General features: G+C 35.7%; 2 protein-coding genes across 2 annotated transcripts in view; one reads left to right on the top strand and one right to left on the bottom strand.

The window, feature by feature from the left end:
- Window positions 1-3,355, bottom strand: part of Ctsl4 (Cathepsin L4) — a 5,755-nt gene extending 2,400 nt beyond the window's left edge. The window contains exons 1-3 of the mRNA XM_070294294.1: window positions 3,097-3,355; window positions 2,218-2,394; window positions 1,619-1,978 (exon numbers count right to left, since the gene is read on the bottom strand). Coding sequence (XP_070150395.1) covers window positions 1,619-1,978; window positions 2,218-2,394; window positions 3,097-3,330 — 771 coding nt within the window. The 5' untranslated portion in view covers window positions 3,331-3,355. The remainder of the gene's footprint in view (window positions 1-1,618; window positions 1,979-2,217; window positions 2,395-3,096) is intronic.
- An 844-nt stretch (window positions 3,356-4,199) lies between these two features.
- Mitf (transcription factor Mitf) overlaps window positions 4,200-17,342 on the top strand; it is a 59,469-nt gene continuing 46,326 nt past the window's right edge. The window contains 1 exon segment of the mRNA XM_070294953.1: window positions 4,200-5,127. Coding sequence (XP_070151054.1) covers window positions 4,940-5,127 — 188 coding nt within the window. The 5' untranslated portion in view covers window positions 4,200-4,939.

Raw genomic sequence — 17,342 nt, 5'->3', positions numbered from 1 at the left:
GCAGTGGTATCAACGCAGAGTACTAAGCTTTTCGTCCCGAGCAGGTAAAATTGCCCACGACGTTATATTGACAACACTCAGGTCCTTTTGAAATCTGCACATTCCTTGCTGAAATAATTTAAGAGTTATCAGACATGAATTTATTTAATAGAATGAATTAAATAATAATATTTATAATAACTTAATTTTTAATTTTTTACTACCCTTTATAGATCTATCTATAATCTATTTATTTTTGCACCATGAAAAAGCGATCGTCTTTAAGATCTTTCGAGTTCAAAATTAATCTTCTGTTCTTAAATAATTGATTAGTTTTATGACCGCATGAAACTATTATCAAAACAATTATTTTCGCTGTTATTATTGAAATGTATTCTAATTATATATATATATATATATATATATATATATATATATATATATATATATATATATATATATATATATATGTATGTATGTATGTATGTGTAAACGCTATTTTTGAATAAATGTGATTAAAATTGATCAAAAACTGTGACAGAATAAAAAAATAATCCTTTAGAAAAAATATATTTACTAATCACAATCTTACATCGTTTAATTCTTAGCTGAATTTTTTAAAACAATTACATGCCTTTTATTCTCGATTAAATTTGAAGTAGCTGATATATACAATGAAGCTTAAATTTGATTCAATGAAATGTATATTCGATAATGTGTAACATCTTTTAATTAAAAGAATCAAGTTTAATAGGAAAAAATTGACATTCAAGAACCCAGCGAACACTTTGCCCATACACATTTGTTGATACTACTAAATTGAAGTGTGTCTGTCATACTTTTCGCATTCCGTTGCATCATCTGAATTCCATCGTCAATATATTGTAGTGTTAAATTAAAACGGCTCGTAGATAAGAGCGTCTTCTTTTTATTGCACGATTTAACAGGCAATAATCACGCTACTTTATTAATTATCTATGAAATAAGTAGCCTTGATGTATGATATGAAAATGTGTAAAGCATATTTGCTTTTAATGGAGAGAGAGGAGGGAGGGGGGGGGGAGAGGCTGACAAGGCCATCGTCATTTATATTACAGAAGACTATCGTCATTGGCATAATTTGGATCTTCGTCGTCGAAATCTTCCACAGATTCTCTTATATTTCCGACCAGAGGAAATTCGCGAAATAATGGAATAAACCTTGACGTTTACTTCTTTATTGCGATAATTAAATTTGCACTGTCAGCTTCCTTCGTTCATAGTCGCTAATCATATATATATTTTTACGTGTAGGCAGTAAGAAAAAAAATCCAGAAATTCGAGTTTATTAAAATACAGCTATTCAATAAATTTTCATGTATAGCCATGATTAATGATCACTAATTAAAAAAAAAATAAATATTTTTTTGTTGCGGGATTATTAAAAATGAGAAAGAAATGAAATGAAAAAAAGAAAAGAGATTCGAAGAGATGAGATGGGGAGAAGAAATTTTCCTTTTCTTTGAATTTCAAAGGAGATGCACGTTTTATGACGTTTTGCAAATCATGCGAGAGCGATTCGAATGCTACATTTTATACACGATGCTACGACGGAATATCAAATCGTATGTTCGACAGGTGGAAAAAGAGCAATGCGTACCTCGGCGTTGTACGGATACAGGTATCCGGCCATGAGACCCTTCGACTTTTCCAGATATTTCAAAGTGTTCCTGAGGGAACCGCCGACGCAGCCACGGTTCCCGGTCGCCGTGCTGCAATCTATCAACTGTTGTGCACTCAAGGGGAGCAGCATGCCGGTTTGCTTAAAAATCTGTCCCTGTATACTCTCCGCGATCGAGTAAGCGTAACAACTCCCGCAGTCCTGTTGGTTCACCGGCGAGGTGACGAAACCGTATTCGCGCCAATCTAGACGCCTTGGTACGCTGTGAGGGTTCTGCAGAACCGCCGATACCATCGGTTCGGTTGGCAATCGGCGCCTTTGACTCGGTATCAGTTTCACCTAAGAGAAGGAAACATGATTAGCGCGATTTTATTTATTTAGATTTTCTTTTAATTAGTTTATTTCATATAATATTTGCAATAAAGAATTAAAATTTTAAAGATCTTTTTATCTATTGAAGTCTAATGAAAAAGGGAGAGAGAGGGAGAGTTTTTTTGCGACGAAAATTAAAATTAAAGATCTTAAAATTTGAAGTAGATTTTTATTTTCGTAATTATAGGCTCATTAGAGTCACCAACCATATTGCGTATGTACTGTCGAGTGTTGAGATCGGCAATATGATTATCCCGCAGGGTGTAACTATGATGTCCCGCGGCGGCCATTAGGTTGTGTTTATAAATCTCCACGAGGTTTTGTTCCCAAGCCGTTCGCCTCGTGTTTTCCAGATTTCCCGTATACGTTTTATTAAACTGCGTCTGCTCATAAATATCGCGAAAACAATAACTACATTTACACGCTTCCATTAATCTGATTTATTAACATCCGTAGTTCTGACTACTGACTTAAAGTATCGTGTAAACGTTAATTTATATCGGTGTTATAACAACTGATATTATAATACTGTTGTAAATCAGAGTTAGACGCTAGTTTAAAATGGGTGAATTACATATTTTAAGTTAATAGTTATCACCAGATTAAAATAAAAGTGTAAATGTAGTCATAGATTAACATTATATGCGGATTGCATTGATATCTATGACGTGTATTGCGATGACCTTTTTTCTTTTTTATAGATGTCTATCTTTTGATTAAGTAGTTATTTTGTGTGACTTGCAAGATGTATGCAAATGTATATGCAATCTTAGAAACATCGTCGTAGAAACATCGTATACAAGATGCATATATTTTTTCTTATTAAACATTAAGTTAAAATAATATCAGCATTTTCAATTTTTATACAATTTTTTGATATATAGAAAAGTTAAAATTCATATTGTACGTAAACTTAAATAAAAATTAATTTGTAATTATAATATAAAAATGAAAATTAATCGTGTGAATATATATAATTCTTAAGTAAAATTACTTCCATTATCTCAATATGTGAAAATTAATAATAATAAAATATATATTTTCTAAAGCTTAGCTATCCGAATATTTCGCGTTTTAAACCTTACCTTGTAGGTTTGCCAATAATCATCCAGCTTTCTCGAGATTCTTAGCGGTAAAGTGTCCTCATTGAACGGATAAATCGCGTGTATTTCAGGCAGGATTAATATCGAGAGTAGTATAGCGTATAATCGCAAACACATGGCGACTCGTGGCGAATAATTTATCCTAATTAATTTATTTGCACGACAGATCCGAGTAACGATGATTTTGACGAACTTTACGATACTGCATGAGGTCATAATATGATTGTAGTATCGGACAATCGAAGTCAGCATATTCGCGAATTACTTCACCGGGTAATCATTCGCATTATGCTGATGCATGTTTATTTTGTCAAATATGCGTACAATAATATATTTTTTGTTTGTCTTTCTTTTCGCGTTAAACATTCGTGTTTGGATCGCGTTTTAGTACGGGTAGCTAAACAATTCTTAGAATGTTTACCTAATCGGAAAGAAAAACACTTTGCAATTATGCTACATATAGCACAATTTCAGCAATGTGTTTTTGAATATTAATGTGAGAGAGAATAGCTATTATTTGAATGTATTTTTTTATCGCGGAAATATATTTCTATTAAAAACTAAAAAATATATTTTGCCAGTAATTTTAATTGTTAGCGTTCTTCAAAGTATTAAATCGCACCTATACTATAAATTACTTTAATCAATATAATTTAATCATATAATTAAAATTTTTTGTTGCTTGTAACTTGATTTTAAAGACTATAATAATATTTGAATCAATTCGTGTATAAGTATGAAAAAAACACATTTTTCATTCATCACAGAAATTTCAGAAGAAGTTAATCATTTTCTCGATCATCCTATATCACTCGCAGCAAGTATTAATATCAAATATTTAAAAATTCAATTGTTATATATATATACATCGGTAAATATTTTTGTCGATATCACATTATATACGGGTAAATTAATATAGATATATTAAATAAAAGAGAGATCGGAAACATATCGAGAAGAGAGGGAGAATGTTATACAAACATAATTTATTTTGCTAGTTATTGTTTACAACATTTCTTACGCCACAAGCCACAAGATCGTTGGGAAAGCTAGTCCGCGGAAGGTCGCCCACGCGGAGCTTTCCATTTCAAAGATCACTGCCGGTCTGCCGCGAGATGGCGACAGTCATAAGTCAGACGCCATCGCCGCTACCGCCGCCGCGACGCCTGTGGCGGTTCCGTCGGCGATCCGCGTAGTATCGATACATACGCGCGTCACGCTCGTCTCGTCGCGTCCGTCAGTCCTCTCGTTCGTGCGTTTCTTCTCGCGAAACGTCGCCGCGTCGTCGCTGCTCGTCGTCGTCGTCGTCGTCGTCGTCGTCGCCAGTGCTGAGATAAATCTCGAGGAACGCGCGCGAAGGTGGCGATGGAACGCGCGTCGCAACCTAGAAGAAACGTCACGGAGCCGCGCACGCGTGCACGCGCGAACGCCAACAAGTCGCGCGAAAACTCTTGACACTTCCGCAAAATGGGAGTCTCCTCGTGGTGCTCGTGATCCATCAGAGACGCGCCGTGACGATCCATCTCCCATAATTCTATTTCCTCTCTTTCCCGTAAAAAGTCTGTCTCTCCCAAAATAATCCCATCGATTCCTCCCGTGGGAAAGAGAAAAAGAGAGACAGAGGAAGAGAGAGCGTCGTTTCTTGCATTCCTCTCTCCGTCTACATTCGTTATCCCTCTTCACGCGTGTTCCTCGTTATCGCTATCTTTCGCGACGCATCGCGTCCCGCCAGCTCTACGAAAGTTTCGAACGCGCGCGTTCGGCCCGGTCCGCCGTGATTCGTCGCGCGCGCGACAGCGCGCGGCACATTTGAAGCTCCGCGACGATGGACGAGTCCGGAGTCGACATGGGTTTCGACCTGACGACCGCGCTCGGCATCGCCGACACGGCCGCCCACCATGCCATCGTCGGAGATTACGACGACGAATTCGAGCAGGCCCTGTCCCTCTTGTCGACGTCCACCAAGGAACTGATGTACTACGAGCTGAAAAGCCGCGCGCCTGATACCGGCAGGTACGTCATCTCGACGCCGTTGATACTTAAAAAAAAAATATATATATTCCTTCGATCAAACAAACTGATATACATGAGATAATTCTGTTTAATTAACATTGACATTGTTGCGGTAACAAATGATAATGAAATTAATCCATGGATCCATTAATCATAATTATTGGACACGTAAATTTCATTTACGACACGACAATTATGCGGAATATGCGTGCCGATGTTCAAATAAAAGGAGGCGGATAACTCTAGTTTTGCGATTCGTATCGGAGTATGCTTTTATTTGGAATATGATATCGCCAAGCTGCACCGCGCGAACGATTACAAAGAAGCAGAAAATATAGAAATTTCACTGTTTCATTACGAGTATCAAAAAACTTTAATCTTTAACGCGTAATAAATTGTTTTTAATACGACTTAGATATGGCATATAAATTTAGGCAACATTACACGATATACAGAGAATCTATGTTGAAAATATACTAATCTATATTAAATGATTTAATAAAAAATTTGAACATCAAATTTTTTTTTCAAATACATTCTAAAATTATAATATTAATAATATTAAAAGAGTTAAACCAATCTTTGGTATTGCAAATTTCATATTATATTATTTTAACAAATAATATAGCAATTAATGATTAAAATCAAAATCATAATAATTATATTATGTAGGACATAATAAACACAATGTAATCGAACTCGATCATTATCGCTAATACAATAACGTTATCTATATAAATGCGATCTTCTGATCGTTGTAATATTGAATAGCGATAAGATTGGCTTTTAAACATAGACACGTGCGTATAGAACTGCATGTTCTTCCTTAACATAGTGATTCAAATTTAATTGATGAGAAAGAGAGAGAGAGAGAGAGAGAGAGAGAGAGAGAGAGAGAGAGTTGTGAAGAAAAGGAAGAAACAAAAGAAAAATAATTATTATATTTATTATGCAAAAGAAAAATGATATTGTTATTGAAAAAATGAGGTATTGAAGAGAGATGAAGTAAAAACTGATAATGTAATTTCTTGAATCGACGAGAGCTTAAGGAGTATCAGTATATGCATATTTGTCATTGAGAATATATATTCATCTTTTATAGCATGTCGCGTCACACACTGATATGATAAATTTTGCAGGATGAAATTTTGTTTGATGATGTACGTGCGCGATAACGGCGTACGCGAAATGTACAATACTTGCAATACACACATGAAATATGCAAATTCGTTTGCGTGTAGCAGTAATCTTAAAAAAAAAATTCAGCTTTACGAATTTATTTTATATAGAAATTTATATATACATATAATTTTGGTTCACACATAATCTTTTGTTAGATGCATATTTTTTTTTTTTTTCAAGAGATTTTCAATATTCTTATTTTCTTATTCTTATACTTGTTATTATTGAATTGTAAAGATTGGTGCACAAGGTTTTTGACGAATCAATTATCTTTTTAATGATTTATGATTTACAGATTGCTAAACATTCTTTTATTTTTAGTGAATTATGACTCTTAAATGCATATGCACGTTCTCCTTTAAAACGGAGTAGGTTATCTAATCAGATTATTAAAAAAAACAGGATGTGTATAAAGTGCTGCAATAATTTGGTGTGTAATTTAATTAGCTAGCTTTTCATAAATCTTGGTAATCTTGGTTTGAATCATTAAACTTCGCGATATTTAGACCTTTTTCCCGAAATATATCGCGCGTTCATCATTATATTATTTAATATAATCAGTAAAATTATTTTCTATATAATACTAACTGGCTATTCTTTCAAGACATTGGAATAAAATCGTGTAAGAGAGGGAAAATAGGATCGTTAAGAAAATAAAAAGAGTGGTATGATAAATGCGTGATTTGATGCGCTCTATTCCCGTCAAACTTATCAATATACGTATATATTTCATATGGCAAATAAATTATAACAATATGTAATTTACATGTTTATTAAAAAATGTGAAACTGATATTATATTTACTATTTCTTTGTTTACAATTTCTTTGTCTCGTTTAATTTATGTAGGATTTGAAAGAAATGGATACTAACGAATTTTGATGGATAATATTTAAAAAATACGCGAACCTCCTCCCCCTCCAGGCACAAATTTATTTAAAAAAAAAAAAGATTTTTTTTTTAGCCTTCAGTGCTCGACGATAGTAACTCATCGATTGAAGTGGGAACCACATATAGCGTTTACATTTCGCGTATATATAGGAAGGACAAAAAAATAAAAGAAATTCCAATTCCAATTTTGACTGCAAAGTCGAATCAAATCCAATCAAACCTTGCATATATCTCCTTTTTAACAAGAATCGCAAAACATGAGATTATAAGTACAAAAATTGTAAAATTATTCGATAAAATAAAATTAAATCTCGTAAAAAAATTACATTCGCGTAAAAAAATATGGATATAAAATAAAATAAAAAAAAATTTATACTGAACGTTTCGGCAAATTATAATGATTTTGCTGTTACGCATTGAATAAAGTGGACTCTGCATCTTGTAACCAAGCTTTTAAATGGCATATAAAAGGGGCATGTCGTTACTTATGATTCTATCGACGAGACAACGTGTATAAAGGCTCGTTTGCGTTCGCTAAATCGCGAGCAATGACAGTTCCAAGCGATCGTGATTGGTAATCGCGATCTCCCAGGAAAACACGCGTTTATCTTCGATGAACAGTCTATGGATCTTAACTCGTGTTAGATTCTCTCTCGGGTACCCCAACAATCCGCGAGTTCCAGACGAGAAGCTGAGCGCACACCGCGAATATCAACTTTCACAGTCTCCGAGAGTTTTCCCGGTGTGCTCGAATTGCTCCCGAAAGTTCTTGCGTTCTAATCAGTTTCATCCACCGGGCGTTAATTGATATCCGCAAAGAAGGCAACACGAGCCTAAGCTAAAATTTCAATTACGCATAGAATAGATGCAGCGGCGAATGAACAACTTCGAATGAATATATTTAAGGTATATTGTACTTAAATTCTTGAAGAATTTCTCACTAAAGAAGAATATACTATTATGTTTCTATCGTACTTATTTATTGACAATCGAAAAACATTTTAATTTTGTTACTATGAAGTGAAGAGAGAGAGAGAGAGAGAGAGAGAGAGAGAGAGAGAGAGAGAGAGAGAGAGAGAGAGAGAATAATTATATTTATTATCTTTATTTTATATTATATTTATCATCTAATTAATATAATTCTATATCACAATATATAAGAGAATAGCTATCATTTTAGCAATTTTATATTAATGTATTTGTTCTAATCGCGGAAAAGTTTTGGTGTTTAGAATCTTACTGTTTATCGTTTCGCTTATGACGTTGATCGCGGCAATCTATGATGTGACAATCTACAGTACGTGACGCGGACGTTAGCGCGTTAACGAGCAGTAGTAGTAATGTGTTTACCAAACGTACATATGCGAAAGAATAACGATTCTCAGCTGGAATATTGAGAGATGGATAATCGTTATCAAGAATCTTTCGGGAATTAGCAAAGTGCGCGTTTTTTTATTATTAGCAATGAATTCTAATTGAGTTAAGTGAATCGCATCTCGTCATGCATCGTGAAATCAATGACCTATTTTACGTTGTGATGCTTTATCGTTTGGGGAAATACAATCGAATGGAAAGGAGATCGCGTTGCAATACGAAACAATTAAGTAAGACGGAGATCCGGGAAGGGATGGGGGGGGGGGAGAAAAATAAGTAGAGAGAGAGAGAGAGAGAGAAAGGAGGAAGACGGAGAAGGCGTTGATAAGAAGTCGTTTTAGAAGTCGAATCATTATTTTTGAATTTCGTATGCTATCCCATGAAGCATCTGTATCGGATAGATCTTCAGCTAGATTGCTTTTAAGTTTATATTGAGGAAGGTAGGAGTTCTTCAACGAAGGATCAACGATCTCTTTGATAAAGGCAATCAATGGAAGTAGAAAACGAAGTACTACTTTATATAAATACTCTTGGCACATCTCTGTTCGCTTCGAGTGACACATTTATTTATACAATGGAATATTTGCGATCACGGTTTTCGAGGTTAAATAGTCTTTGTATAAGGAAATATGGCTTATTCTATTGAGATTGATCACTAGATATCACTATTATAGACCTTGAAAAATGTTTCGTGACTTGACACGATTCAGAATGTAAATGTGATGAATCATATTTATTCTAGGACTGAATATGAGATTAGTTGACATACATACAAGATGCATCATAAGAATCAACATCTTCACTTTTTGTATTGACAGCTTAATTACATCTTCTTTCCTTTAATTCCTTAATCTCAATTTCCTTTAATTTGTTAAATTCTACAATATTACATATCTTGTGGAAAAGTTACACATTAAAAATTTTATAAAACTATATTTAATCGAATTTTAATAGTTTGATAATTTGTAAACAATAATTATTCTTTATATATAATATAGAAATATCTCTGAAGAAACACGCATATATCTTCGTATCAAATGGTTGTTTTTACTGTTAATTGAACATGAATATATATACGTGTCAAGCGTTTGACTTTTCATATTCTCTCTGACTCCTCTTGTCAGAATCTATTTAAATTCTCTACCTCTAGTTTATTTTCTTTATTTCACGATTTCCATTTAACAGACTTCAAATTTTTAAACAGTCTGCAGCTTGTAATTTTAAGCCACGAAACTATTTCAACTATTTTTACCTAATTACAAGATATAGTAACACAACTAGAAAGTCGAGAAAAATTATTAATTTTGCATGTAAACAATTTTATTTATTTTTATCTCAATTTTATTATTATTAAAAACTCTCAGTATTCTTATTTAAAATGTTTCAATTTTTATTATTTTATAAAATATTCCGGCATGAGAAAGGGTTAATATGTTTCGGCAGTAATATTTTTCATAGAACTTTAAGATTGAAAATATATTGGACGCTCGGTAAAAGATTCAACTATTCAAAATAGTGCGTTTTTAGTCATTGACGCGGAGAAATGATATCAGAAATCTATATTGGTCGCAATTTTAAATTTAAAAGCAGGAACGCATTTTCCGTACGCCACTCTAGTTCTCTACGCATAATTTTCGAGGCAAATTAACCTTCGTACTGGAAGTGGACGACGCGATTTCCGGCGTTTTCAAGAATGCTCGTCGCATCGTATGATAACGTCTAGATTTTTCAACCGTGACATTACCAGGAAACAGTTCTCTTATCCAAATTGTATGATTAATTGGTAGTTAAATTTTAATCTTTTCGAATTCTTTTGATACAAATTTAAAGAACGCATTATCTAAAGTCATGCGACATGATTCTCATAATCGCGATTTTTTTTCCGGTGCGCAGTGGAAACTGGTGTGCCGGTTTTTTTCCCTATCTATCAAGGATCTGTCACGTCTGTTGTCAAGCCGTTGATTTCGCCGCAAGTTCCTTACCTCGCAAGGACACGAAATAATTTGCACGCATTGCCTAGTCATAATTTTTTCAGTCTTTAGATCTTTTTCATAAAGCAAAAATTAAACAACGATCATTGTTAATCTAATTTAGAATTTAGATTTTTTTTTTTATTTATTTATCATTTAATGTCCGCATCATTGACACAATGTTGTCGATCTCGTATAATTCAAGTCAATTATTTACAGATTTAATTTAATTTTATATATAATCGTGTGAAATGAGTGCTGTGCCTGCGAATATCATGCGTTATCAGCGAGCGCGATAACGATTTCGATAAGTTGAACGATTCGTTTGTGAGAGAAAAGCATTTCGTTTTTATCATGTAATGCGAGAGTTTAAAGCTCTTTTCTTTCTTCCGCTTTCGACATTTAATATATGCAAATATTAATTTATTTCATTGCATTGTAATTACAATAATGATAATAATAATGATGAGATCAGAATTAATATTGGGAATAATAATAATAATGCAAATATTGATAATGAATGTCTCCATAATATAGATAAATATTTTCATAATTCTTATCTTTCTCTATCTCTTTTTCTCTTCCCTTTCTTTAATGAAATTCTATGTTTAATATAATATGATTTTTCATATAGAACTTGAAATATTATCAATTAATTAGAAATTAATTAAATTGTAATACATAATAATCAGCGAACGCGTCGGTGATTCCTTTGATTCCATTGTTACGAATGCGGATATATGTGACTGTAGAAATAATGCCACTTTATTACAATTTTTCCTACGAGAGTGCGAGATATATCCGTGGTGGGCAACATTATACGCTTCTTTCTGCAAGACGCAATTCCGAGCTGAACCGACAAAAGCCAGCAAACTTCGCCAGACAATGGCGAATACTGATAGTTTCTCTCTCTCTCTCTCTCTCTCCCTCTCTCTCGTAGCAGACGGATGAGAACGGCTGCCACGAATCCGGCACGAGCCGGCTCGATACTCGTATTAGTCGGTGCAATGACTGGAAATTCCGATAAGTGTGCTCGTCGCCGTCGCCGCCACGGCGCTCGCGAAAACGCGATAACAGTTTCCTCGGTCACGACGCGGTGGAACTTTTTTTTTTTTTTTTTTTGCGTCGATGCCTTTTTTTATTTTTCAAGCTGTTTGCCGTACGCGATCGTACACATTCGCCGGCAGCTGCTCTTCGTTGTACACGTTACGTAACGCATCTTCGAACGGATGAGCCATGCCGCACAGAATATGATGCAAGACGTATCGTGCACCTGTGTATGCACAGAGCAGTCTCGTCGTCGAGAGTTTCATAGAGTTAGTTTATATATGTGTCTTTTTTGACCAAATAGATATCATTTAGGCGTAATAAATTGGTGTGACAGGAACACGCGTAAATAAAATACATACAATTATAACGAATATGTGTATATATCTATTCTTTAATCATCATCGAAGAAAAAAAATAATTCTATTAACGTCAGTATCGATAACCAAGTTATCTATAATTCCATTTTATTTTTTAAATATTTGAAATACATCGTTCTGTGTATAAATTTAGATATAGATAATGTTACGTGCTCTATTGTAAAAATTATACATTTAATTTCAAAAGCTTACAATTTAATTTGAATAAATAACAAAAAGATTGATTGCAATAATGTCGTTAACGCTAATCAGAACTTAATTTTTCTTACACCGCGGTATCTATGCTGTCAGAGTTATGATCTAGAGTATATATGTATAAAGCCTGCGATCACAGTTATTATTGATCAGTCTTAAAAATTTCTTTTTATGTTATTATATACTTAAAGCCTTAATTGCGGAGTTTAAATCTTTTTTAAATAGACAATTTTTAATTTAATATTCTTATAAATCGTTTTCGCATACTGCGATATTTTTCTATGAATGCTACAAATAAGATCAACGATCGTAAACGATTGTTTAGGAAAGAGAAACACGTGTCTCGCGACGGTTTTCAGAAGCGTCGAGTCGGAGCGCGACATCGTCGTTGTCGAGTTGGAGTGAAAATAAATGCGCGCGTGGCGGGAGCGAGAAAAATAGACAGGCGTCAGCTGTTCATGTTTCGCGAAAGAGGAGAAGGAGAAGAAGAATGAGACGGTACAGGATCCGTGTTTAGAGCATCCCGTCCATCGGTTACCTGGCACTTCTTCGTCGTCGCCGCCGCCGTCGCCGCCGTCGTCGTCGTCATCATCATCGTCAACGTTCGTCGTTGTCGTCGGCGATGCTGCTCCGATTTTAGTAGTAGCGTCGCGACGCCCCGGGCCGGCTGATCGCGCGCGCGCGCGCGAAAACGTGCGATGCAAGGCGGTGGCGTGTTCGATACCGCGCGACAGATCGTCGAGTTCGAGGAACTGGTGTCGCGGTTAGATCGCATTAACGACGTCGTGATACGGCGACCGTCGACGACGACGACGACGTCGACGTCGGTGCCACCGCCGTCGCCGCCGACGCGTGCGACGTCGCATTTCGCGGCTTCGTCTCTTCCATACGATCGTCCCATCTCGGATATCACGCGTTCACCCATCGACGACGAACAACAACGGGTACGTGTCCACATCGGCATCGACGAGGATCTGCGGATGATCCTTGAGATGGACCCGTCGATCGTCGACGGGATACTCGCCCCGGTTGTCGCGCCCGACAACCATTCCACCGTAGCACGATCTTTGCGTGCCACGCGACTGCAAGGCTGGTACTGCACCGATCGAGAACTAACTCCTTAGTGTCTGATGTTATATGTGCGCATTCCATACAATTATATTATTTGCCGTTAATTTTAACCCGTTTCGCAGTCGTTTCGATTACCCCGTATTGCCTCTTGTCCGAGATTTTAAAAGACTTTTTTGGAATTTTAATTATTAGGAGTATATTAATTTTTTTTTTTTAATAATATTGGCGGGATGTACATAATAATAATATATACAGACGTAATTATAATGATTATACGATACTTATAATCATTTGTTTCTGCTTATCAACTTTGTCTTTAAATAATTTGGAATATTGGTCACGAATTCTTGTATACATCGTCACTTCCATAACTGTGACTGTCTCACTAATTCTATAGAAACTAAAGATAGTACAGCTATTTTGACAGTTGCATGCGTGTGAATAAGTAACATTCTCGTAAGTTAATTCTATAAAAAAAATCATGAAATTCTGGTGTGTCTTTATTTGGTTATTGATTATTATCTTGAAGATTGATAAAATATGAAAATTTCAGTTTCGTTTTAAATTATTTTTATTTTAATATCGCACAATAATAAAAAGCTTTCAAGGACTGTTAATCGTCACATCAAACATAAAAATTTATGTTAACATAAAAATTAAACTGTAAATTTTTAATTCCGAGCTTGGAAAAATAGAGCGTGACGAGAGAATGCGAATTTATAGATTTCTATACATTATCTTTGTTTGACGAGGAAATCGATTCCGAGAGTACTATGTGAGCAAATCACTCCGTTCAGTGCGTTCTCCGCCGGTTTTTCGGCCGTTCAATACCGAGGAATAATAGCGTTTACATCGCTATTATTCCTCGGTTTATAATCCATTGGCAGTTGACGGCGCGTATTGAGTTCCCCGTCGTCTCGAGACGAGGAACACCGGTCTTCCTTGTTTCATGCGCGTTGTATTTGATCGTCGCGAACATCGTCTACAAGTCGGTCGTAAACACTACATCCAAATTTAAACGTCCTTGTCGCAACTCGTCACTGAACGCGAATCACTCGTCTGCCAGTCTCGATTCGTAGACAACACTTTGCTCGTGAGCAACCAGCGTGTGCAGTAGCGGATGCAACGACGCGAGTATCCGCCACATCCGTTCGCGAAGTTCATCGAAGCGCCATGCGAATTGCAACCAGGCCTTCGAATATATTGCGCAATCTCGTCACTTGTTGACGTCTTCCGAAAACTTCCGTCATAATCTGTTGGTGGAAAATAATATCCGTTAAAATCAGCGAATTTTAACGGATATGTTAAACGATTGTTAACGATATCTAAAAAATAACTAATTAAGGCCTGATAATAATTACAAAGCATTTAATTATAACATTATTATCAGAGTAATATTATTGTATGGTATTCTCTCGAATGGCCCGATGTTAAATTTAGCACGCGCGTTACATTTAATCGAGAGCTTGTCATAGGACAACATAAATCGCGCGTTGAAATTATTTGAATTTAACCGTCTCTTCTTCCTGTTACAAACGTCTGTCATTTCTTCATCGATTATCGATACGCGTAAAATACATCGCGTAAAACAGTTTCACACAATTACGCACACGCGTCATAAATATTCAAACAATTTCGGCGTTATACCGGCGGGGCCGACCTCGAACGGCTATTGAGGAAAAGAGCGCAGGAGGAAAATTATGAGCGCCGTTGTCGTTGGATAGAAGCTGAAAATGAATATGGAAGTTACAGGAACATAATTCCCAATAATAGCCGCGCATAAATTAGCCGGTGTGTTTTTTTCTTTCGGATAAAAGCAGGAAACGCGACGGTGCGATTCATCGCGCGTACACTGTACTTGGGTGCGCACAAATTATCAGATATTTTTCGCTTCCGATCCTATCGCACCGATACCCGGTACATGCGCGAAAATGTACTCGCCTAGAGGCTAATGTAAACATCGACATCCATATTGGTACGGTTTTTTTTTCCCATACGTGCGTTTCGACGTTTGGATCGGATCCAAATCGAAACGCGTTCTCCGACACTCCGAAAATGAATCGCTATTTTGCTTGGAGGAACGCACATTTTTTTAAATCGCTTGCAATAACGATATAACCACTTATATATAACTAGGGACAATGATTTTGCGAATTTCAAATAGATATAATTTTAGATATAACTCTAATTTGGCTATTTTTAGTATAAGAGATTATTACGTTTTATTTTTAGCTCTTCTCTCCCGCAACCAACTATTCTAAAAATACAATAGATAGAAATACAAGGGAAGAACTTTTTAGTTTCTTCGCTGGGAGTAAAAAATTTGAAAATAAATATAGAAATTGTATAAAATTATGAAAAAGCTGTTATTATTTAAATTAAAAAATTAAAAAATTTTCATGCGAATTTTTGGTGTTTAATGCTACTATTTCTCAATTTGACAAAATACGCCATTATACTCCGTGGCCGGTTTGGCTCTATAAATATTACAGATCTGATCATACATTCCGACAATATATACTCATTTTCGTTTTGAAAATTAGTGTTTTTAACTCACGGGCATTTATCATCAGCGATGGTGGCCATGGCTTATGAGTGCAAATTTCTGTTTACAACTGCTGCGATTAATCTACTTTTGCCGTAATAACGGTTCATCGTATGATTTCACGCCTTAATAGCAGTAACAAACAAATAATTTCAGAAGGAAATCATTTCTATTTAGGAAGGTATCCAATCTCGATATACATCCATGCCAATATATATCTCACATGGAATTAACCGATTTTGGTGTGTGCATAATTCATACACGATTAAATTACACAAGTCCAGCCCGACGGCCATCCTTGCGCCGTTAAATGTTACTCCGAGACCGTATCGCGAATAATTTCTCGCTAAATCGCTTTGTCGCACGGGCTAATTACCTCGTGCGCGCGCGCGCAAACGTGCTGGTCGCCGTTCGCACGACCTTGTTCCTGATTTTCGTCCAGGGGCTTTCGATTACCTTCCCCCGGTTCCGCTACGGTAAACGAGAATGGTTACGGTAACGGTAACGTCGCCTCCGCGCTTTGTAACGTATCGGCCCATCTCCATCCCTCTTTCTCTTTCACTCTCCTTCTCTCTATCTTCCTTTCTCTTCGGTTCTCGCATTTGCATAACCCGAATCCGTATCGTCCGATCGTCTGGCACGATTCATAGCCACCGCACGTATATATGCACGTACGCGCCGAAGATTACGGTTGAGATTCCGTACGGTCAACTTGCGTAATTTTCCGGCTAGCAAATTCCGCGTTTACCCTCCGCATCGAGAAGCTCTCTCTCTTGCGAAAGCGTAATCTCGCATGAGAATTCCGAGCTAAACGGACCTGAATCCATCGCGCTACTAGTATGCGCTGATCGATTTCGATTGACATTCGATTTCTATTGCTTTAAAAATATCATCAAATAAATATTACATCTGAAACCCTAGCATAAATCTTGGTATTAATTAACATAATTTTTTATTTAGAATATATTTAAAAATACAATCAAAAGAGGAAAGAGAGAATTTGTAGAAATAAAAAAAAAAAAACACATATTATATTTTTTTGCTTATTGCGTAAATTATAATATTGTATGTCGTTAAAAATAGATTTGTATAGAGAATTTCATGATAAGTTTTTATCTTTTATGTATATAATAGAGAAAAAAAGTGTTGCTATAATAATCGTTACTTCTTCCCATCAGCTTCAATTAGAAGTTCCCTGCTCGAATTAAAGCGACACTCAATCGACGCAAAACGTTCCGCGCGATCTTTTCGCCTGGGCGGATTGTGATTAACGGTGGAGAATTTGTAATGCTATAACAGGGAAGGTAGTGGTCATTTAGTAAAGCGTAACGACTTAAGTGCACTTTGTTAGAAAGCTTCGTTACTGTAGATTAATCGAGTGCACCGTATAATTCCGGTCGGCATGGAAAATTTCTTCACTTTTCAACATTGTTAATTGCAAGCTATACTTTTACCTTCTACTTTCAGTCTTTTGTATTTCTTACATCTTTCGTCAAGCTTTGTTTTATTTCATATTTTTATACAGGACATTTCCCAGAGGAAGCAACCAAAAGATATTTTC

Source organism: Polyergus mexicanus, unplaced genomic scaffold, assembly GCF_030449975.1.
Source record: "Polyergus mexicanus isolate NDT 795.1 unplaced genomic scaffold, iyPolMexi1.0 SCAF_4, whole genome shotgun sequence".
NCBI classification, from domain to species: Eukaryota; Metazoa; Arthropoda; class Insecta; order Hymenoptera; family Formicidae; genus Polyergus; species Polyergus mexicanus.
Note: the sequence above shows the minus strand (reverse complement) of the source record. Positions and strands in the feature narration are given on the sequence as shown.